The 22,456-nt window shown below is 44.6% G+C and overlaps 1 protein-coding gene across 1 annotated transcript; it reads left to right on the top strand.

Moving 5' to 3' along the window:
- On the top strand, window positions 1–19,325 carry RTCB (RNA 2',3'-cyclic phosphate and 5'-OH ligase). Its single transcript, XM_028532044.2, has 12 exons — window positions 1–194; window positions 3,748–3,826; window positions 4,964–5,031; window positions 6,174–6,273; window positions 8,131–8,287; window positions 9,420–9,576; window positions 10,571–10,730; window positions 12,322–12,497; window positions 12,993–13,181; window positions 13,755–13,865; window positions 15,265–15,384; window positions 18,221–19,325. Exons 1-12 carry the CDS (start codon window positions 102–104, stop codon window positions 18,326–18,328), a joined length of 1,518 nt encoding a protein of 505 aa, XP_028387845.1. The 5' UTR covers window positions 1–101; the 3' UTR covers window positions 18,329–19,325.
- Window positions 19,326–22,456: the final 3,131 nt, after the last annotated feature.

Raw genomic sequence — 22,456 nt, 5'->3', positions numbered from 1 at the left:
GCGCCTGCGTGCTGAGTTCCGGAAGCTGATGCTTCAAGCAACGGGACAGCGCCGCATCACTCTTCAAAGCCGAACCGGGAGTTGGTACCGTGGTCGACGCCATGAGTCGCAGCTACAATGATGAGTTGCAGTTCTTGGAAAAGATCCATAAAAACTGCTGGAGAATCAAGAAAGGCTTCGTGCCCAACATGCAGGTGAGGCGGGGGAGCAGGACCTGGTGGCCCGGCCTTCCCAGCTGGGGGCCCGCCGTGCCTCCCGGCTACCCGCCAGCCTCCTCCTCGCCCTCCCGACCCTCAGCTATGGCTGGTGCTGCCCCCAACCCTCAGCAGAGGTCCTCCCACAACCCCCCCCCCCCCCCCCCCGCCGTCCTCTAGGCCTGAAGACTACCTAACCTGTACCCTCCCCGGCATGCTGCTGGAGAGGTCCCCAAATCATGTGGACAGGTAAAGTGGAGTATCTGTAGGGATTCCAAGTAAATATGAAGTTAGCATTTGCAAACCGTGTTCTCACACACGTGTCAGAAACGCTCCGTGAGATGCGCTGCATTCCTGAGCTTCAGAGACGCGAGCTGCCTTTTACAAGGCGGCGCAGCCAGTCCGGGGTCGAGTTGCTGGGACTGGAGCTCAATTCTTCTGAGTCACGCTGGCCACGTTAGTGGTCATACTGCTCTTAAAGGGTGACCTTTACAGATCTGTGTTCGCTGAACCAAGTTTTTAGCCTTCGCTGCACCGTGCAGGGTTTTAATAAAACGGGTTTGCTCCTCGCAACAGCCTAGAAAGTTCACAGGGCCGTGTTTATGTTTAATATTCACCTCACAGAAGGACCTTGAGGAACAGTTGGTGACACAGCTTCCTCTGCCCACCTAGAGAGAAGCTCAGCCAGGACGCGATGTCCCGTTCACTTCTTCCTCGGACAGGATGGACCCCACGAGTCCGATAGCAGAGAGTTGGAAAGCGGGTGCTGCCCGCACTTCTCAGGCTTCGTTGCGTTTGTGCCCTTTATCTTCCATTAGAGAAGAGAAATAAGGGATCTGAGGTTTTGCTGCCTGTGTTAAATGGCTTTTAAAATTCGTTACGGGGCCATCCAAATGCACGGAAGGTTTGTGATCCTGCCTTGGTAAAAGTTCTCGGTAGCCGCTCCGCCCTTTTATTCAATATCAAAACTTGGCGGAGTGTCCCCAGTGAGTAAAGCACTTAGACACCGAGTGCAGGAAAAGCCCACAGTCAGAAAGACTCCTTTATGCTGTTTTCCACGTGGCCAGTTTCTGTGTATGGTGGTTCCCTGAGCGCAGGAGAAAATGAAAACCAGGGGGACAGGGTGATCTGAGAGACGGCGACACATCGTCTGGCAGCAGTTCTGGCCTGACCTGGGATGCACACACTGCTGCTAATCCTGAGAGCCAGTCCAGCTTCGCTAAGCAGTTCCCGTTTAACTCTCTGCACCCCACTTTTCCACCACCCAGCCCTTGAGAAGGCGCGGTTGAAATGTTGACATACTGCTCCTAAAACTTTACTGACCCCCATGCCAAGTTTAAGTCGGGTTCCCATCCTCATGAGAGTCACGAATTTCACACTAATAATTATCCTGTCCTTCATACTCTCCATTCCCCTCCTAAGACCCACATGCTACGCCAAAGATTCCTTTTTGCTCCCTCCCATCTTCATGCCTTCGTTTTGTTCAGCTCCTAAAAGTGCTGCTATTTCCCGTGATGCCTCGAGTCTTTAAAGAGCCAACTGGGTGAGCCACCTGAACAAAAAGGGAGCCACCTGTGAGGCCTCCCCTGGCTCCCTAGTCTGCCGAACCGCTTCTTCACCAGAGTCTGCCCAGCACTGGGTACTCCTGGTACCGCACCTGCCTCGCTGTGGCCTTAATTGGCTCGTCCGGGCCACATTCTAGACCGCAAGCTCCTCAGGCAGGATCTTGCATCTTCTTTACATCTCCCTGCGCGCCCAGTACAGCGCCTGACCCGTCATATAAGTCCTCAGTTAATGTTTGGAGTATTAATGGATGCGACATTTTGAAATTGTACCAGGGACATTGTTCATCAACTAGTACTGTTACACATGCAGTGGTTAAGATGCAGAAATCATCCTTCTGATTAGAGCAATTTACTCGTCCAGACGATGAAGTGTTTAGTCTTTGGTTCTCCTTGACTGGGCATTTCCTTCATAATATTTGATCTGTGATAAAAATGTTCTAGCCTTTGGTGTTAGTTACATAATTGCCTTTTGTGTGTTCCTTTATCAAACTGATCCTTTATCAGATTATTGGACTGAGCACACAGCTGTATAGCTACATGTTTAATTATTTTTACTCACCATTTACCTAAGCATAGACTTGTAAGTCAGCATAGGACACAAGGAAGTGTGATGTGCTGTTGTCTTAAGCACAGAAGAAGTACACACAAGTTAGATGACTGCATTTTTATGTTTGGAATTTGAAATTTTGATTCATCTGTTTTTTTCAAAACCCATTGATATTTTAGAATCGTGAGAATACTGAGACCCTTTGGCAGTTAGAGCAATTGGCAAACCTTTGTCACATATACTAAAAATTTTACCTGTTAAATGCTTAAATGTGGCTTTGAGAGTAAGAGAATAAACAAAACAATCTGTAGGCCCTGGCCAGGGTGGCCCTATTTGAGCGTCCCGTAAACTGAAGGGTTGTGGGTTCTGTCCCAGTCGGGGCAACCACTGTTTTTCTCCCACATTGGTATTTCCCTCCCTCCCATCATTCCCCTTTCTCTAAAATCAATAAGCATGTCCTTGAGTGAGGATTTTTTTTTAAATTGTGAACATTTCAAATACATTTTTAAGAAATATAGTTGAGCCCTGACTGATGTGGCTCAGTGGGTTGGGCACTGTCCCGCAAGGCAAAAGGTCACTGGTTCCATTCCCCCCTTAGGGTCTGGGCACATGCCAGGGTTGTGGGCTGGCCCACGGTTGGGGCACGTGCGAGCGGCAGCCACTCGGTGTTTCTCTCGCACGTCAGCGTGTCTCTCCCTTTCTCCCTCCCTTACTCTCTCTCTAAATATAAATAAATAAAATCTTCTTTAAAGAAAGATACACAGTCGACCCTTGAACAACACAGGTTTGGATTGCAGGTCCACTTATACACAAATTCTTTTTCAATAAATATATTTTCTCTTCCGTATGATTTTCTTAATATTTTTTTCTCTAGCTTACTCTGCTGTAAGAACACAGTACTAATACATGTAACATACAAAATACATGTTAATCGACTGTTCATGTTATGGGTAAGGCTTCCGATCAACAGTTAGGTTATTCGTAGTTAAGTTTTGGGAAAGGCAAAAGTTATACACCGATTTTCAACCGCATGGCAGGAGCTGGGTGAGAGTGGTCGACAGCACCTTAAACCCCCATGTTGTTCAAGGGCAACTGTACACAAGGATGGGAACATTATGTACTTTTCTATATTTTAGAGAGAAGGGAGAGAGAGAGAAACATTGCTTTGTTGTTCCACTTATTTATGCATTCACTGGTCGATCCTTGCATACTCAAACGTGCAGTCTTGGTGTATGGGGATGGCGCTCTAACCACCTGAGCTACCCACACAGGGCCCGTCCTGTACTTTTGATGGGAAGTTCTCTGCTTGTTTAAGGTAATGTGAAGGTGTTTTTACAAAGTAGAGCAAAATGAATGCTGTGCACAGTTCTTGTGGCCTGTCCCGTGTCCGTGCATTGTGTATGTGTGCTCAGACACGGTTGTTCCTTTTCTTTGGTACCAGGTCGAAGGAGTTTTCTACGTGAATGATGCCCTGGAAAAGTTAATGTTTGAGGAATTAAGGAACGCCTGTCGAGGTGGGGGTAAGTACATGAGAATTGCACAGGTGGTATTGTGTCTTCCCTTTAGCCTGGAAAAAATGGTGACTTAGATACTTACTATTACAAATACAAAAATAATGTCAAGAAATGACCAAGACTTGAAATGAAAACAAAACAAAAAAACCTATTTCTAATCCATGGTTATATTGTTAGCTGCCTGACCTTGCAGAAACCATTTGGAGCTGGACGGCCTGGTTGGTTTTGAAACCACCTTGGATGATAATAAGAGCTGCCATTTATTGTGCACTTACTATGTGCTGGGCACTTTCCTAGGGGCTTTACACAGGTTACCTCATGTAATTCTTAGAGTAAGTCTCAGAGGAAGATACCGTCTCCATTTTTAAAATGTGTAAGTCCAGGTTCAGTGAAGTCAAGCAATTTTAATCTGCCCAAGGTGGCACAACCTCTTGGTGACAGAGCCAGGTTTCAGATCCCGGAGCACCTGACTCCAAAGTCAGTGTTCTTAACCTTATGCTGATTAGCCTCACCTCGCTGCGGCTATCTCTTCGATGAAAGAGCGTTCATTACTCCTCTCCTGCAGGACTGCAGCGGGTTTACAGGTGAATGTGTAAAGCTCTAGTAGTAGTGGTGGCATTGAAATCTAATCTTAACCCTTTATTTTTTAGATTAACAAACTAAAGCCTCCTGCCAGGGTATGCCGACCTGCCTGAAGTGACACAGCACCCCAGTGACAGAGCTGGGACTAGAACCCCTGGTCTTTTGATTCTTAATCCAGTGCTTTCCCAACTACACATTGCCCTTTTTTGGTCACTTAGAGTAAAACCAGAATTGATTTTATTTTGATAAGTTATATGAACTATGAAAACATGCATTTTTTATGCTGACAGCATGATGTTAAATAGTTGTTTTACACCTCCCAGTGCGTTTGCACAGAACACCGGCAGATACCTGTCACTAGTCTGGCTGCCCTCACCACCTTCCTGCGCGTCGGCTGCCTGCAAGAGAAGCTGCCTTCACGCGTCCATCACAAACATTTCTGTGCTTTGTGTCAGTAGGCCTGGTCACTCCCCTTCGTGTAATGCAGTCTAAAAGTGTATGAACACACTTACTAAAAATCAAATATGTCCTCTTTTTCTGATGTCGAATTTTTGTCTTCAGGTGTTGGTGGCTTCCTGCCTGCCATGAAACAGATCGGCAATGTGGCAGCCCTGCCTGGGATTGTTCATGTGAGTCCGTGTTCGGAGCGTTAAACATGTATATTTTGTTAGTCTAAAAGTTTGTCGAATGGATGAATGCCCATGCCTGACTGCTAGTAAGTATCATTTAGACAGTGACCTTTGGACATCAGGAAATAACCAGGGGACGTAAATAATTGGGCCTGAATAACATCAGAGGTTCTGGTTGCCTTTGGCCAGAATCTGTAAGCGTTTGAGAACCTTTGAAGACATTTTTAATGTGTCCTTTGTCACTGCACATCATTTCTCCTGGATGAGCGTACCACCGTTGTAGTTTTCACTATCTCCCCACTGAAGAGGACGATTGGAGAAGGAATGGAAAGACGTTCAAGGGTTGGGGCTGGGGGAAGGGAGAGAGAACAGTGTGGTTATTCTGGACACAACTGAATAGAGGGTAGTGACGACAATAGGGATAGAACCGGATGGTACAGGTGGGCCCGTCCTGCTGTCCAGCGTCCAGATGCCACCGCTACAGGGAGATGTTAAAAGGAATCCATTCTACAGGCTCTTCGAGGTCTTCATGCCAGTTACTGTGCTGGGCACTGGGGGACAGAGGGCAGGGGGTAAGAAGACGTGGCTTGTGTACATGAAAAACTCCAAGTGTCTTGGTGTCTCCCTATACCCTCAGCACGTTTGACCTGCATTCCCCCTGGGTCAGGATCCCTTTCTAGGCCCCAGATGTGAAAGTGCACTGTGTTCGTACGATTAAATGGATTACAGTTGTTTGTGATCGCCTAAACACTGTGGACCTATGGTTTATAAATCAGATATTTCTCTCCTTTTAACCTGATATGGCTTGTCAATGTCTATCTTCAGTGTCTTTAAAATGTTTAAACTAACACGTTCAAGTTACTGTGTGGTCCTCCTGGATCATGTTATACTGAGGCTTTTCTGTTTAAGGTTTCTTTGGTTCATGGTCAGATTTTGTAAGAAGGATTCTTCTCTACTATATTAACTTTATGATTAGGAGTTTTTACACCTAATCTTCACCAACAGAGAACATTTTATGAAACTAGGACCTAGACTTGGGGAAGACTTCAGCCTGCAGCCTCTCTGAGAATCACGCTCGGGCGCATCAGCAGGCAGAGTGCCGGGCGGAGAAAACTGAACGTCATTTTCTGATTCTCTTCCAGCGATCTATCGGACTTCCCGACGTGCACTCGGGCTACGGGTTCGCTATTGGGAACATGGCAGCCTTTGACATGAACGACCCCGAAGCAGTGGTGTCCCCGGGTAAGGTGACTGCGCACTGCTGTCCGGTGTGTAGCTTCTCTCAGTGCGCCATCACCTTTCTGAGTGGGAGCTTGGCCTCCTCCTGTGTGTGCGTCTCTGTCTCGTCAAACACTATCATTTCTTTTCCTCCTTTACCAAGAGAATTCACTGTGGACATGCAGAGGCTCTAAAACTCCAGGAAAGCATATACTTACTGAGAATTCTGTAGGCTCTTACGATATGCCAGGCACTATTCCGACAATGGCTATGAAACAAACTGAAACACTTGCCTGCCAAATTATGGACCTTTATGTCTCAGTGAAACCTCTTGGGCAAATTGGAGCATTATTGCGAGGGTTAAATGATGAGTTAAGCCAAGTAAAATACCTAGAACAGTGCTGGGCACGTGGGAAGCATTCGGTGTTTGCTTTCGTTGTCATTGTCCACTTCCAGTGGTGCACCTCTTTTCTGGTGTGGGGTGCTTTCACTGAGAGTATTTCACATCAGGAGTGATATCTTGGCTTTCAAAGTCTGGAGGAGAAAATGGATAAATTGCATCTTGAGAGTTCTGCCTCTGGCCGTGGGGAACATGGTTGTTTCAGACTAATCCCTTGCTGGGAATAACAAGAAAGGCTGAATAAAATGCTTTATAAAAATCTCTTTGAGAGCATGGGAAAGCTATTACGGCAGTAAGAATTTATGAGGCTGCAATCCAGATAAAAGGGAAAGTACAAGTATGTGCGCCCAACATTGAACGCTGTTTTTCTCTCGAGGTAATGGCCAATTTCAGTCAGTAAGGACACAGATGGTTTGAACAGTCCAATTGACAATCTTGACACCTTGGCCTTCATGTCACATGCATGGCTGTGTGTGCATGCACATTACAGCGCGTCCAAGAACTATGGAGTACTGAACACATTTTGTTCAAGTACACGCAACATTTACCAAAATTGACCAGATACTGAGCCAAAAAGCAGCTCTCAAATTTCAGTGCATTGAAATCGGAGAAGCAGTTCTCAAAAATTTTGGACTAAAGACCCCTTTACACTCTCTAAATTTTTTTTGAAGGTTGATGTCACAGGCTTTTATCGACGTTTACCTTACTAGACATTAAAGCTGAAACATAATTAAAACAATAATATACAACTGCATATTTCATTATTCATCAGAGCAAACATGTTAGCACATGTCATGTAGCCTTTGGAAAACTCTACACTTAGTAAGTTTAAAAGGCCAATAATATTTTAGCATCATTTTACATTTAGTCTTAGACCCGAAAGGATCTCAGGACCACACTTTGGAACCACTGATAGAGAGGAGAGTCTCTCACCGCAGTGAAATTAAGTTAGAAATCATCAACAGCAAAACTGTTTTTTAAAAACCTTACGCAGTATGTGTTTAAATAACCCATGGGTCAAAAATAAACCATAAAGGAAATACAAAGTAACTTGACATTAATAAAATACACTTATGTCTAAAAACTGTGGTTAGGGTTAATGCCATACTTGGAGAGAAATATATAGCTTTAAATGCACAGATTAGAAAAGAAGAAGAGCTGACTGTCAGTGATCTAATCATCCATCTGAGAAAGTTAGAAAAGAACAAATTAGAAACCTAAAGTAGGTAGAAAGGTGGACATACTATGTTACTTTAAATTGTTTTGGTATCATCAGACTTTACCCACAGAGAACCACTTTATTGGCTACTATAAAACAGTGTTTTGGTTTTTGGGTTGTTTGTTTTTTGGGGGTTTTTTTTTTGGTTTTTTTCAAGAATGGCTATCTTTTAAACCCTGTGTTAATGGTGGGAAGCCACAGGTAACAATGCCCAACTCCCTAGTTTTCCCCAGTATTTGACAAACTTTCCTGTGTTTTGCAGGTGGCGTCGGATTTGACATCAACTGCGGTGTCCGCTTGCTCAGGACCAATTTGGACGAGGGTGACGTCCAGCCCGTGAAGGAACAGCTGGCCCAGGCCATGTTCGACCACATCCCTGTCGGGGTGGGGTCGAAAGGCGTCATCCCAATGAATGCCAAGTAAGCACCAGTGTCCAGTAGGCGGAGTGAGCGGAGCCACGCCCACAGACCCTCACATTCATTTCCCCACCAGGACAGTTGGGAGGTGGGCGTTGTGCAGGCTCTTTTCAGGAAGTGGTAGTGAGTTGATCTTTTAAGTGTGAGGTCCAGCCCACTTTGAGAAGCATACCTGGGAAGTGTATGTAAATTCTACTCGTTTTTATAACTATTTCATTTTATTTTTGTTGTTTTTTAAAGGTTTTATTTATTTATTTTTAGAGAGGTGGGAAGAGAGAGAGAAAGGGGGGAGGGAAACACTGATGTGCAAGAGACACATCTGTCGGCTGCCCCTCGTATGTCCCCTGACCAGGGACTGAACCTGCAGCCAGGCATGCGCCTTGACCAGGAATTGAACTGGTGACCTTTTGCTTTGCGGGATAGCACCCAAGCAGCGGAGCCACAGTGGTCAGGGCTTTATAAATATTTTAGATAGGGATTTTGTCCTAATACATAATGTTTGAAGTGGGCTGTAGTGGGGCGGGGACATTGAACATTGCAGCCTCCCTGGCAGTGTTTTGGAGGAGGGCTGGAGCTTAGGTGAAGAGCAGAGCTTTTCCCTAGTGCATGTGCACCTCAGCGTCAGAATGCGGGTGCGATGAAGCCCTGAGTGCTTCTGTGAAGGTAAGAACAGAGCTTGAAATTCAACCTGGATTGCCTGAGGACATTGTAGATAGCTTTATTATTTGACTGTAACTTTTCATAAATTATTAAAGCAGGCAGGTAGCTGTGATAAAGTTCATGGTAGATAGTGATACCCGATTATGGTTATAAATTATCTTTGGCTGCTTAATTACCACCTCATAGAACTCAGGATCGGAGAGATAAATAAGATTTTTAAAATATAAATAAAGGACTATATAAATGTCAAGAAAGAGCTATAATCATCTCTAGAGTGTCATTTATCATCTTATATAGCAATTATTTGTGTAACTGCTTTCCCCCAAAAACTATAGCGTTGCCAAGAGCTGTCTAGCACAATGCCTGGTACACAGGCGACAGCAAATGAGGGTTCCCTCTGCCCTGGGAGAGGTGGTCGTCCTTGGGTTTGATCTCCCCTGACTGTGGAGTGACGGGCACCTTGTTGCTCACCCAGAGACCTGGAAGAGGCCTTGGAGATGGGCGTGGACTGGTCGCTGAGAGAAGGCTACGCCTGGGCCGAAGACAAGGAGCACTGCGAGGAGTACGGCAGAATGCTGCAGGCCGACCCCAACAAGGTCTCCGCGAGGGCCAAGAAGAGAGGCCTTCCTCAGGTAACACGCACTTCGGAGGGGGGACGTGTTCCTGGTTTTCAGCTTCTGTTTCTGTTGGTGGACCGAAGTCTGTCTTCCATGTGGCAAATGCATGTCCCTAGGTTTTTTTACAGTATATCAAATACTGTAAAAAAACAGTATTTGTTTGTTTATTTGTTTATGCATCTTTCTTACTCTTTTATAAAGCTCTCAGGAGCTCGCCGATGTTCATGAGATAAAACAAGACACCGTGAACTAGAAGCAAAGGGGAGAAAACTGAGTTAGGATCATAAGGCCTAAAATGTGTGCTGAAACTGCACGTGTACGTACTTTGACAAGCAAAGATTTGGCTGAAAGATTTTTCATGTCTTAGGTGAAAAGAGATACCTTGTCATTCGTGGTGTTCATGAGATAAGAATATATCAGATATTTGAAATTTATAGCTAATTTTGGTGGCTTTGCCATTAAATCACTGTGACCCTGGGCAAGTCTCTTTTTTTGCCTATCTGGGTCTCATTTTCTTATCTGAAAATCGGGGTAGTTAAAGCTGGGCAGCTTCTAAAACCCTTCGAGGACTGCCATCCTCTGGTTCCCTAGGTCATCTGCCAGCCCCAGTTAAGGGACATATTCTTGCAGTGATGGATGGTGGTGTCAGGGAACTCACAGGTGTTCATCCTGAAATTTGGCCCTTCTGTCAACCATGTTTAAAATGTCCTTCGAGCCATTTAATGGTATAGGTTTTGGTTTATGAAGCTCTTAATATGTGTTTACCTCAAGTAGATAATGATAAAATAAACTTCAGGAGCTGCTCTGCATTATTGTTGCTGTGTGGAATATTGCTTTGAATGAATGAAGCATTTCTCAGGCTTAGAAATGTGTTTGTTATATAACACACTATTTCTGTGATTGTTTTGTTGCTGTTGTTACTGGTTGTTTTATATCTATTTGCTTTTCAATGGATTTCTTTTTTAAATCAGAATAGAGGCTCTCTCATCAAACATTCTTATATTTGCAGCTGGGGACCCTGGGAGCAGGGAACCACTACGCAGAAATCCAGGTTGTGGATGAGATTTTCAACGAGTACGCTGCTAAGAAGATGGGCATCGACCATAAAGGACAGGTCTGTGTGATGATCCACAGCGGAAGCAGAGGCTTGGGCCACCAAGTCGCCACAGGTATATCCTGGCCCTAATTTTTGGCGTGGTGCTAAAATGTACATTTTATGGGGAACGTACAGAGATTTAAGAAAGCGCTGGAACTCTGCTATGCAGGTTTTTACCCTGTTCTTCTAACTAGACCTCAAGGTCACGTCACGGGGCCTTAACTTCCTTGTGTGAAAAAAATAGGAATAATAACTAATTCACGTTGTGTTGCCGTAGTCGATTAAGTGAAATAATATATATAAAATACTTAAATCAGTGAGGCTTTGTACTCAATAAATATTGGCTCCCCTTATTTCTTTTTCTTTTATTCTTACTATTATCATCTGACCTAGAAAGAGCAAGGACCTTAAGTTGTGGAGTTTATGTTGTAGACATTAATTCAGCAAGTATGTCTTAAATACTTATACTGACGAGGTGTTAGAGTGGATTCGGTGATGGAATCGGCAGGGACTCTGCTGTCACATTGTCTCATGAGAGAGATGTGATGTTCATTAAAAAGCAAGAGTATAGCCCTGGCTGGTGTGGCTCAGTGGATTGAGTGCCACCTGCGAATCAGAGGGTCACTGGTTCAATTCACGGTCAGGGCACATGCCTGGGGTGCAGGCCAGGTCCCCAGTGGGGGATGTATGAGAGACAACTACACGTTGATGTTTCTCTCCTTCTTTTCTCCATCCCTTCCCCCTCTCTAAATAAATAAAATCTTTTTTAAATAAAAAAGCAAGAGTATAAGACAGAAGGTAGTGATGGATTAAATATTACAGAAGAGAAGAAGGAAAAAGATACCAAGATTTCAGAGCTGGCTTCATGGACATGTAATGTTTGCAGTTTGGACATTTATGACCAAAAAACTAAAGACACTCATGACCAGAAGACAGCAAGAACCAAAGTAGGGGACAGGGAAATAAGAGGAAGATCATGCTGAATAATTTATAGGATGTGTGAAAGAATTTATGAATATATGAAAAGTTATAGAGGCATGGAATTATTACAAACTTTAAATTGTATGTTACAGTTCATCCTCATATATACGTTTTATCCTATGGGAATGTAATTCGTGCCAGCCTCACCCCTTAGAATACTTCGTCTAGCAAGTATGTGAGCACTGACTAGTATTTTAGAACTCTAGTGTTCTCTGCATTTTGTCGTGGATTTGGTTTTCTTGCAGAAGATGTAGCAACTTGTGCCCAGCTCTTTTACACTAAGTCACTGAGACTTACTTCTAAAAACCGTGGTAATAAAATGCATTTTACTGCTTCTCTTCTCACTCACGTGCCAGGAAAGGAGCCACCGACAGCATGTTGTGCACACCGCGTGTGCACATCTCCTCTGCCTTACACGTCCCTGGGGGGCAGGTGTTGTCTCTGTGGCCTGCTTCGCAGTGTCACAGCTCTGACAGGAGATTTCTTAGTACATGTGTCTTGACTAAGCAAATAGATGAACTCAGAAACACCTCCAAGGGACAGCTGGGTTTCACATGGTTTGTTGTTGTGGTGGTTGTTGTGGTTGTTTATAGCATGGGTTTGAATACAGCCTGGCTTTCTGCAGTAAACCTGAATTACAGCGGGAAAGCTGACTGGTTGGCCTTGTTGCTCCCTTGCTCCAGACGCCCTGGTTGCCATGGAAAAGGCCATGAAGAGAGACAAGATCATAGTCAATGACCGTCAGCTGGCTTGTGCGCGGATCTCGTCCCCAGAGGGCCAGGACTACCTGAAGGGAATGGCCGCGGCGGGGAACTACGCCTGGGTCAACCGCTCTTCCATGACCTTCCTGACCCGCCAGGTACTCCAAGTTGCTCTTCTGTTCCAGGTTACTCACGATGAAGTTAAGTGCTTCGAATCGGAGCCTGTAAAATTTGGTTTTGGAAATTTATACTTAAAAATATTCAAAATATTGGCAGTGTCTAAGTTTTTGATGTCTTCTTAAAATCAATAAGCAGGGTATCGGGTGTGGGGAGTGAGGGAAGAAGAGAAGCCAGCATGGGTTCTGGAATTTTCCTTGAGCAGCAGAGAGGGTAGAAGGACCATTCACTAAGATTCAGAAGGCTGAGGGGGGAGAGTCTGAAAGGTGGGATCAGGAGCAGCCAAGCAGCCTTTCAACCAGAGTTGGAATTTGTGGAATGGGGTTTCTCTGGTCTACAAGAGCAGAAGGTGCACACTGCTGCTGTCTTGGAGCTCTTACATCCCTCACTCCCCTCGGGAACAAACTGGCTGGCGTCAGCAGATAAGCTCTGAAGAGCTGCTTCTGGCTGCTGTTAACTTAAGCTTTTTTTCTTAGGCTTTTGCCAAGGTCTTCAACACAACCCCCGATGACTTGGACCTCCACGTCATCTATGATGTTTCTCACAACATCGCCAAAGTGGAGCAGCATGTGGTGGACGGGAAGGAGCGGACCCTGCTGGTGCACAGGAAGGGGTCCACCCGCGCTTTCCCTCCGCACCATCCCCTCATTGCTGTCGATTACCAGGTATGTAGCAAGCTATTTGTAGTTTCAGGCTGTGGGTGCGTAACTGAGTTCCAGATATGGAGGAATGTAAGCAGGAATTTTAAGCAGCAATGGTGGAAAGAAAATCTGTCATCCATGCCCCCGTTTCTGTGATTTAGGATTACCTTTTTAAGGCTTTGAATGGTTGGAAGACTGGGTTGAGGTTAAATTCAGTCCGTTTCATTCATTTCACTCTGTCTCACTGTGATAGAGTCAGAAGGACCCTTAGCCTGCTCCCATTTCACAGATGAGGAAACTGAGACCTGGAGAAGGCAGCGTGGCTCTTCCCAATGACCCCCCACTTGAGCATGTGCTCTGCTCTTGCACTCGGTGTGCCTTCTGCTGCCTTTCTCGTCCACATTTGTATTGCCTCCTTCTTCCCTCCCCTCTCAGTTACCAAGAAGCCAAATAAAGTCAACATAGTTGTGAGAGAAATGCGTTTAGATGCTCAGATGTCTCCCACAATCCTCCAATGCAAGAAGAAATTTAAATCTCAGGCACGAAGAGCTCACGTTTTCCTAAATTTTAACGTGTTTGATGTGTGCGCCTCATCAGCTCACCGGACAGCCAGTGCTCATTGGCGGCACCATGGGAACCTGCAGTTACGTCCTTACCGGCACTGAGCAGGGCATGACTGAGACCTTTGGAACGACCTGTCACGGAGCGGTAAGGGAAAGAGAAACTTACTTAGAAGTGCTCTCTTCAGTTTAGTCATCGTTTTGCTGTTTTGCATTTTGAAAGGTAAATGTACTTGATTGAACATTAGCAAAGTTGCGGTTCAGGTCTTGTCTTCCTGCTGAATTTATTTGCATATTGTGTACATCTGGTGAACTAACTGAGGTCATCTGGTATGTCTCCCAAAGGGTCATTGTCAGGCCAGTGACCGTTTCTGTCCAAGTCCTCAAAGTCCAGACTGAGAAATCGTCACATTAGCGTAACGGATGCAACTTGAACTGCTGCAGATTTACCCCACGAGTTATCTCATGCAGCAGACCTAGGCATTTGCATGCGTTGCTCCTTACGGGGGGCATCCACTCAAGATCTGGGGCATATGCCCTGTGTGCAGATCAGAGCCCTGGCATATGGGCTGCACAGCTCTATCAGCATACGGCCTCTTCTAAGCCAAGGGTTGGTCCACTTTCTGTGAAGCACCAGACAGTGAGTGAGTGTCTCAGGGCTATGAGACCGTGTGGTCTTGGGAGCAGCTATTCCATTGTGCCCTTGTGGTGCAGAAGCAGCCCTACACAGTACATAAATGAATGGGTGTTGCTGTGTTCCAATAAGACTTTACTTCCAGAAACAGCTGCAGTAAGCCAGATGTGGCTCACAAACTGATTTGGCCAAGCCCTGTTCTAAGCCATCAGAGTGCTTAGCTAGTGGTCTAGTGGAAAATAGAGACTTTCTAGGTACCTTCTCATAGCACAGACTGTCACAAATGTGTTTTCATCTTACTTTTTTCTGTGACTCATTTCCACTTGTCTCCCACCTCCTTATTTTAACCCAGTGATCGAAACCAGTGGGGCGTCTCACACATAAGCAGTGTCTGGGGGCATTTTTGATTGTCGCATTTGCGGCAGGGAGTTTTGCTGCTGGCATCTCGTGGGCAGAGGCAGGGATGCTGCTAAACACCCTACCTGTACAGGACAGTCCCCACACAGAACTGTCGGGGCCACACTGTCAGTGGTGCTGAGCTTGGCAAACTCTTTTAAATCATGAAGAGTATATAACGCTTTTGTGATAGCAGACATACTGTTTACAATTAAAAATTAATATATTTTTATGGAAGTGATAATAGTAATTAGAAACACAAAACTAAATCTTAAATACTAAACACTTTGTACAGATGGAAATGTGTTTTCCAGAAGGATACAATGAGGTTTATAACAAAAGGCACATAATAAGGTTGATAAAATAGTTAAAGATTGTCTTTTAACTCCATTTTTAGTGTAAAAAGAAGTAGTCAGGGAAAAGGCATATAATTCTGTGGATTTAAATAATTGCTGGCATTGAACATGAATTGTAGCTCAGGATTTATAAAGTGAAGTTTATTCCTCTCCTAATCTAGGGCCGTGCATTGTCCCGAGCCAAATCTCGACGTAATCTGGATTTCCAGGATGTCTTAGACAAGTTGGCCGACATGGGAATTGCAATCCGTGTTGCCTCACCCAAACTGGTGATGGAAGAGGTAGGTGAACTTCTCATAAATGTTTAGCACAAAACTGTTTATGGTTTATTCCAGTGCACAGAGGCAGCAGTTTTCGGTAGTGCTAGCAGAGATTAGGATTACTTTTTTAAATAACCTCAAATACAGCTATCACTATCTTCTCTTTTGTTTGGAGGTTAATTACAAGCCAGGTCCATGAAAATGATTTTTACCTTTCACATGGTCTCCGTCTACATATTATGCTTTAAAAATAGTTTGAGCTGGCTCGTTTTAACCTTTCTTTTGCACAGCTATACACTTAACATTTTAATTTAAAAGCACATTTGAAAAAGCATGGGGAGATGTTGAGAGAAACAGTTTTGCCTGATTCATAAGAGAGCAAAGATTTGTTTAAATTGTATAATTGTATGCCTATAGATATGTTTGTATACATGTGTTTACACAGATGTACACATTCAAATTAGAAGCACCATAACTTTTCTAAAAAGTTTAACAGGAAAGAAAAACAGTCATCCAAAAAAAAACATGCTGCCCTAAGAAAATTATTGCTTCCTATTTTAGGATACTTATTGCCATTGTTTTCCCTAAATGCTGTTCTAAAACTAGTTATAATCATAGTTTACAGACCTTATATAGTCCTTTTTATAGTTTTTTTTTATTTTTTGTTTGTTTTATTTGAATTTTTATAAGAGTTTAGTTGAGCCAAACTGACAACATATGCTGGGGAGCAAGATCTCAGGTGCCCCCTATGTAGTCCTTCCTTTAATCTGGCACGTTATATTATTGCGTTACTTTTTAATGATTGATTGCCTGATAGTCTACCAGCTAAATACTGGACGTTTTTTCCTTTATTGAACGATTAAGTAGCTTCTGATTTCTTTTCAAGTGTTTGGTACTATAAGTGGGAAGAGGTGTCTTTGCGCATCAAGCTTTTTTCCAGATGTTTTAATAATTAGAGTGAAATCCCAAAAGTAGATCTGTGAATCAGAGTATGACATCCTTATTTTTTAATAACTATTAATCCCCCCCAATTTTAAGAACAACACATGTTTAATTGAGAGCTTTAAGAAAACAGAAAACATCTAGAACCAGAGATAACTGCTAACATTTGGTATATTTTTTACTTGCATGTTTTACAATATGTTTCCCCTCATTCACTCATTCAGCAAATACTTACTGAACATCTGCTGTAGTTAGGTACCGGCTTAGATGCTAGGACTACTGCAGTGAACAAAGCTAACATAAATCCCTTCCTTGTGAAACTTAGCGAATAGTAAGTATAGTGCATTAGACGGTGACAAGTGCTACAAAGTAAAAATGGGAGGGGGGTACAGAGAGACCGGGCGTGGGTGAAGTTTGGAATAGGGTGTCTTAGGGTGATGTGTGAGTGAAGAGCTGAAGGGAGTGAGGGGCTGGTCTGTGTGGTTAAGCTTTCCAGGCAGAGAGAAGAGCAGGTTGCAAGTACAGCACAGTGAAAAAGAAGCAAGAGTGTTGAGCTGTTGCTAAGGGATTGTAGGTCTCATGGGGTTAAAGGGTTCCAGGGATGGAGCACGAGGGGGGTGAGCTGGAAACCTAGGCTGTGGCCACCAGCCTGGGATGCTTGACGCAGATAGTGAAGGACATGACCAATGATCAGGTTCCGGGGTGTGGCCCAGGGAGTGGTAGCTGAGGTGAGCATTGAAGGGGCAGAAATCAGCGAACTAAGAAGCCAGCGAGTGCTGAAGGGACCCTCTTCCTTGGTGTGAAAATCACCCAGAACTGTGGGAGGAGAGACTGACCGTGAGCCAGGAGCTGGAAGTCTTCACATGATGGTGGGCGTGATGCGGACGGGAGCAGATACTGTGATTGCAACAAGAGAAGGTAGCAGGTGGTGATAAATGAGTACTGCAGGATTCAAAACTGCCAGTGTTTAGGGAGGAAGGAGGGAGAATGGTCTGGAAAGAACCAAGAAGTGTAAGGATACCTGTCCCACTTCTCAGCCTAATTGCATGACCCAGTTTGAGAGAGAAAACAGCTACCATTTCAGAAAGTTGGAGGCAAAAGGAGCATCCTCAGGGGACATCCGTATTTCAGCAAGAGCATAAGGGTGAAGGGCATGTTTAAAGAAGGGAAGCCAGAGAATACTTCGCACTTGACTCCGTGGAAGGAGTTTCAGGGGCCACGGTGAAAAAGTCTCAGAAATCAGAAGAGAAGGGGAGATGGGCCAGAAAGGGGTGTGGACAGAGCTGTGCGGGAATCTGTCTGGGAGGTCCGAACTTCCGGTGCTGACGTGAATGGAGACGAAAGGTGTGTGTGAGTTCAGTCTAGGTGTGGCCAGTGAGTGTGGGTAGGAAGGAGAGGCGGAGGTCTTGCTAGAAATTCACAGAATTTGTGTGTGTACATACAAATACACACACACAAATATACATACATGCATAAGTGTTAGTCACATATATGAATGTTGTAACTTCTCCTTGTGAAGGTAATACATGTTAATTCCAGGAATTGTAACAACTGTAGAAACCTGTAAAGAAAGAAAATCAAAACTGCGAGTAACTCCACCATCTAAAGATACCACTAACAGGATAGTTTGGTGCATTTCCCTCCAGTTGGGTATTAGTGTATGTGCTTTATTCAATTATGCCTACTGCTTTTCTTAGTTATAAAAGTGATCAATGTTCTTCGGGGACATTCTGAGTTATACAGAAAATATATAAAACAAGATGAGAGTGTTTATCTTACTGCCCCCTTACCAATACTGAACTTTTTAATCTTTACTTTTTTGATAGGGAAAAAAATCTCAGTATTGTTTTCATGTGCATTTAATTACAAGTGAAGCTTACGGAGACTTTCACAATGTTTAACTCCTCCCCCGCAGGCTCCCGAGTCCTACAAGAACGTGACAGATGTGGTGAACACCTGCCATGATGCTGGAATCAGCAAGAAGGCCATCAAACTGAGGCCGATCGCTGTTATCAAAGGGTAGAGCCCTGACTGCGGCCACCCGCCTCCAGTGACCCCTACTGCAGTGGCAGTGGGCTGAAGTGCTCTTCAGACGTCAAGACCCAGAGACCTGACGGGTTCCAGACTGGGACCGGAACTGCCAAGGCATAGGGGCCGACGGGGAGGCTGGGGCCTCGGGAGCCAGGGCTGTGAAATTACCTCCTGGGGGGAGTCACGGAGCCCCCACTGGGAAAGCGTGCACATGCTTCCTCCTGGGTTATCCCACAGGTTTTTAGGGAAATCTGTTAGCGGGCGGGGATAGTTCAAGAAACTGCCTTACCTGGTCACACAAACCTGTAGTCATCAGGACGTACTTCTTTACACCAAGCTCTCTTTACATCCTGAGGGTGTCACGAAGACCATTATATTAAATGAGGCTTTAGGACGCTTCCACCCTCCTTTTGTCACTTTCATCCACCCTGTTCCCCCTTCCCCTCACTGAGCAAAACCCGAAATGCCATTCTGCAGTGGAAAGTACCTGCAAGACCACGTCAGGACATAAGATGATTGGGTGATGGGACACATTGAGGAGGGTCTATGTGTGGCAATGTAGGAAGGGGGACCGAAGAGGAGAAGTAATTTTTCATAGACTAGCGCTACCTTCCTCATTCTGAATGTAAGGCAGAGTTTTGACTTAACTGGCTAAATGGCATCAGCTGCTGTCTGTCATTACTTAGAACTGGCCTGGCACTTTTCTTGAATAATGACTTGCACAGCAGCAGCAGCAGAGAACCCTCCCATAATGCCGAGCATCTTCACGTGGGTGACCGGATTATCACGGAAGCAGGGAATGACCGCATCTGTGACCTTACAGCATTGCTCTGTGTTGACAGGTTGACTGGTCTCGTGCCACCCAATTAGATTTCATGTCGGTGTACTGTGACACCTCGAAGATGTTACAGTCATAGGTTACTAAGGCCTCTGTTGAGTCCCAATAGCCAAATAGAAAAATCTAATAAAGTTGCAATATGTTGTTTACATTTTGTGCTTAATATTTTATAGCTTAGAACAATTAGTATTTGTACTTGACTCCCTTTGGACACTGTTGCTGTTTTCTGGTTTTCTCCCAGGGTGCTTTCAGAGATTCACCCTAAAAAGTACTCTTAAAACTTGTCCCTTAACTTAAAATAAAACCCCCCCTTGGAGTATCTTCTAGACGCTATTTGGAAGGCTGGGGAAAGTAGACTTCTCTGAAAGTTGTGTGATATGAAGTGACATAGCATGTCTTTACTCTGAGCACTCAGTAACTTATATTTTTGATGGTACAGCTTGAAAGTTATCAATGAATAAAAACAAATTAGAGTCCTGGCCAGGTAGCTCAGTCGGTCAGAGCATCGTCCTGATATGCCAAGGTTGTGGGTTCAATCCCCAGTCATGGCACATGCAAGAATCCACCAATGAATTCGTAAATAAATGAAACAGCAAGTTGATGTTTCTTTCTCTCCCTGTCCCCTTTCCTCTCTTCCTAAAAACAATAAATAAACAATTTAAATAAATAGGGAATCTTAACACAATAATTATAGATTACTATGCCTTCAGTTTGGACCAGTGGCTGTTGTACACAGATGACTTACAGATGCAAGTTACCAGTGAGTGCTGGAGGGCGTATAAAAATGAGAAACAGGCTTGGAAGGTGAGGCAACGCTGTAGTGCCTGTGTGGACTCCCTCTAACTGGGCATGCTTGACGACAGGTCATTTGAGACTTGATTCAAAGCCAGGTTTCCCCCGAAACGAACTGATGTCAGGGCAAGGAGTGCTGCAGGCCGACTTGAACAGGTATGCCGGGCTTTGTTAGATGCTTTAAAAGTTACCCTTCAGGGAGGTGAGGGGAGCAGGTGAGGAGGAGGAATAAAGACAAGAGTGGCTTACGCAGTGGCGTTTCTGCTTTGTAAACCTTTCCTTTAAAACTATGAAGCTTTCCCAGTGACGCTGGCCCTGTTAATGACCATAGAAAGTAATGGTCAGTAATTTGAGTTCAAAGAGAGAGCTACAGACATTGTTTTACTTGCTCTAAATACGTTATTTTCCTAGTTGAGGCAGAAAGCCACCTTTAAAACGAATGTTCAGATGAAGCCAGAGTAACCAGCTGCTTTTATTGCCTGCAGTAAAAATGCCGCACGCCTGTGCACGTGCCCACCGCTAGGGATGCCCTTTGATGAGGCCCCGTCTGTCTCTTCCAGGCGTGAGGACGAGTCCTAGCGCTGTGCACGCCTCGGTCTCTCTACGAGGCCTCTAAAGTCGGTCAGTCCGTGGCACTCTCAGAAGCTCTGAGCACTGGCTCAGAAGCTCCACGCACTGGCGACGGGCTGTGTCGTCCCTGCTGTCAGCATGTGTTCAGGGAAGCCAGTCCACGAGACAAAATATGAACGCCAGTTTTCTGATTTTGTGAACATTTCCTGGAGCAGTAAGGAAGTGATGGTATAAATACTGAATAAAATCTTTCAAGACTCCCACTTTGATCTTCATATGTAATCTTTGAAAACTTGGGCACAAGATGACTAAACAGTTTTTTAGCTTTTCTTATTTTTTCTGCTTAACACTCCATGTTCACGTTTCTTCATGTTCATCGTCAGGTTTTTTCCTATTTCTGAAAATTGCTTGTCAGCATCATTGATATTGCAGAGATATTTACAACTCTGTGCACAACTCACACAGCCCATTTTGTCCTGATTTCTTATGTCCTTACTCTCTCTGCATCTGCTCCAATGCCTGAATATAGAGGGTTTTCATGTTATCCAAAGAGCATGATTTGTGCCCATCTTGATCAGTTGAGTATGAAGATGCTGTTAAATTATTAATCAGGCACCTTGGAGTATGCCCAGCTGTGCTAGATTCTGATTTTAAAAGCTCTTGTGCCCTGGCAGGATAGTTTAGTTGGTTAGAGCATCATCCCAATATGCCAAGGTTGCAGGTTTGATCCCAGGTCAGGGTACAAAGAATAGCCAATGGATGCATAAGTAAGTGGAACAACAAATCAATCTCCCTCTCTCTCTCTCCCCCCCAACTCTCTCCCTCCACCCTTTCTCCCTCTTCCTCCCTCCCTCCATCTCTCCCTTCCTCTCTCTCAGATCAGTAAATTACAAAAAAAAATTTTAAAGGCTCTTGCTCCAAAACTAACATCAAAAACACCAATGATCCAAGAAGATAATGTTATAAGGGAGACCTATTATACAGAGAAGTGCAGCAGCGATTTAAGTTGCACCTTGCAGATGGGTAGTAAATGAACAGAGTGTCGAACACCAAGCGATCACAGTTAACGTGACCAATGGGGGGACGAGTCACGTCTCCTGCTGTAAGGCGGAGGAACTCAGCACCATCCCTGAGAGGCTCCTGGCAAGAATGTGTGGCCCGACTCTGGTTGTCAGCAAACATCAGATGGGCCCCAGTTGAGGGTCCCCCTGCAGAATGAAGGTCTGTACGCTCAAAACTGTCACGGAAACGAAAACGCAGTGCAAAGCTCCCCAACTACCAAAGTCTGGAAAGACATGGCAACCAGATACTCTGGACAGGATCCTGGACCAAAGAGGAATAACTGGCTTTGTTGGGCCATTTGGGGAAATTTAAATAGAACTTATGGATGGGTCAGCAGTGATGTGACAAGTGGATTTCCTGATGGTGGTTATGCAGGGTAGTATCCTTGTGGGACACTGTGGCTACATAATAAATATAAATAGTTGGTCTACATTCTGTTTCTGGCACAAAGTTCCTAGAACCCTTGGAATTTCCCAAGGGTAAGAGGAACAAAGATATCTTGTTATTTACAAGTCCCTTTCAACTACACCAGAGTTTGTTAATGAGGTGATTTTTGGAAAGCCCCTAAAGGTGGGGGCTGGTTGCCAGGAGAACCAACCAGGTGATTAGAGGGTTGGAACCTTCAGCCCCATCCCTGACCTCTAGGCTAGAGGGGAGAGCTGGAGATTTAATGAATTCAATCACCGATGATTTAATGATCTAATCAGTTGTGTCTATGTGATGAAGCCTCCATTAAAAAAAAAAAAAAGGACAAGGTTCGGAGAGTTTCCAGGTTAATGAACCAGACACTACTCGGTGCCCAGAGGGTGACACACCCCAAACTTAGGGCACAGAAGCTCTCGTGTGTGGGACCCTTCC

Source organism: Phyllostomus discolor, chromosome 2 (genome assembly GCF_004126475.2).
Source record: "Phyllostomus discolor isolate MPI-MPIP mPhyDis1 chromosome 2, mPhyDis1.pri.v3, whole genome shotgun sequence".
In the NCBI taxonomy this organism is placed as follows: domain Eukaryota; kingdom Metazoa; phylum Chordata; class Mammalia; order Chiroptera; family Phyllostomidae; genus Phyllostomus; species Phyllostomus discolor.
Note: the sequence above shows the minus strand (reverse complement) of the source record. Positions and strands in the feature narration are given on the sequence as shown.

Bases quoted from the DNA above. Each gene is read 5' to 3' on its own strand.
- RTCB (XM_028532044.2), top strand. From the start codon at position 102: ATGAGTCGCAGCTACAATGATGAGTTGCAGTTCTTGGAAAAGATCCAT. The intron at 5,032-6,173 runs GTGAGTCCGTGT...ATTCTCTTCCAG, and splicing joins CCCTGCCTGGGATTGTTCAT to CGATCTATCGGACTTCCCGA. The intron at 12,498-12,992 runs GTACTCCAAGTT...TTTTTTTCTTAG, and splicing joins TGACCTTCCTGACCCGCCAG to GCTTTTGCCAAGGTCTTCAA.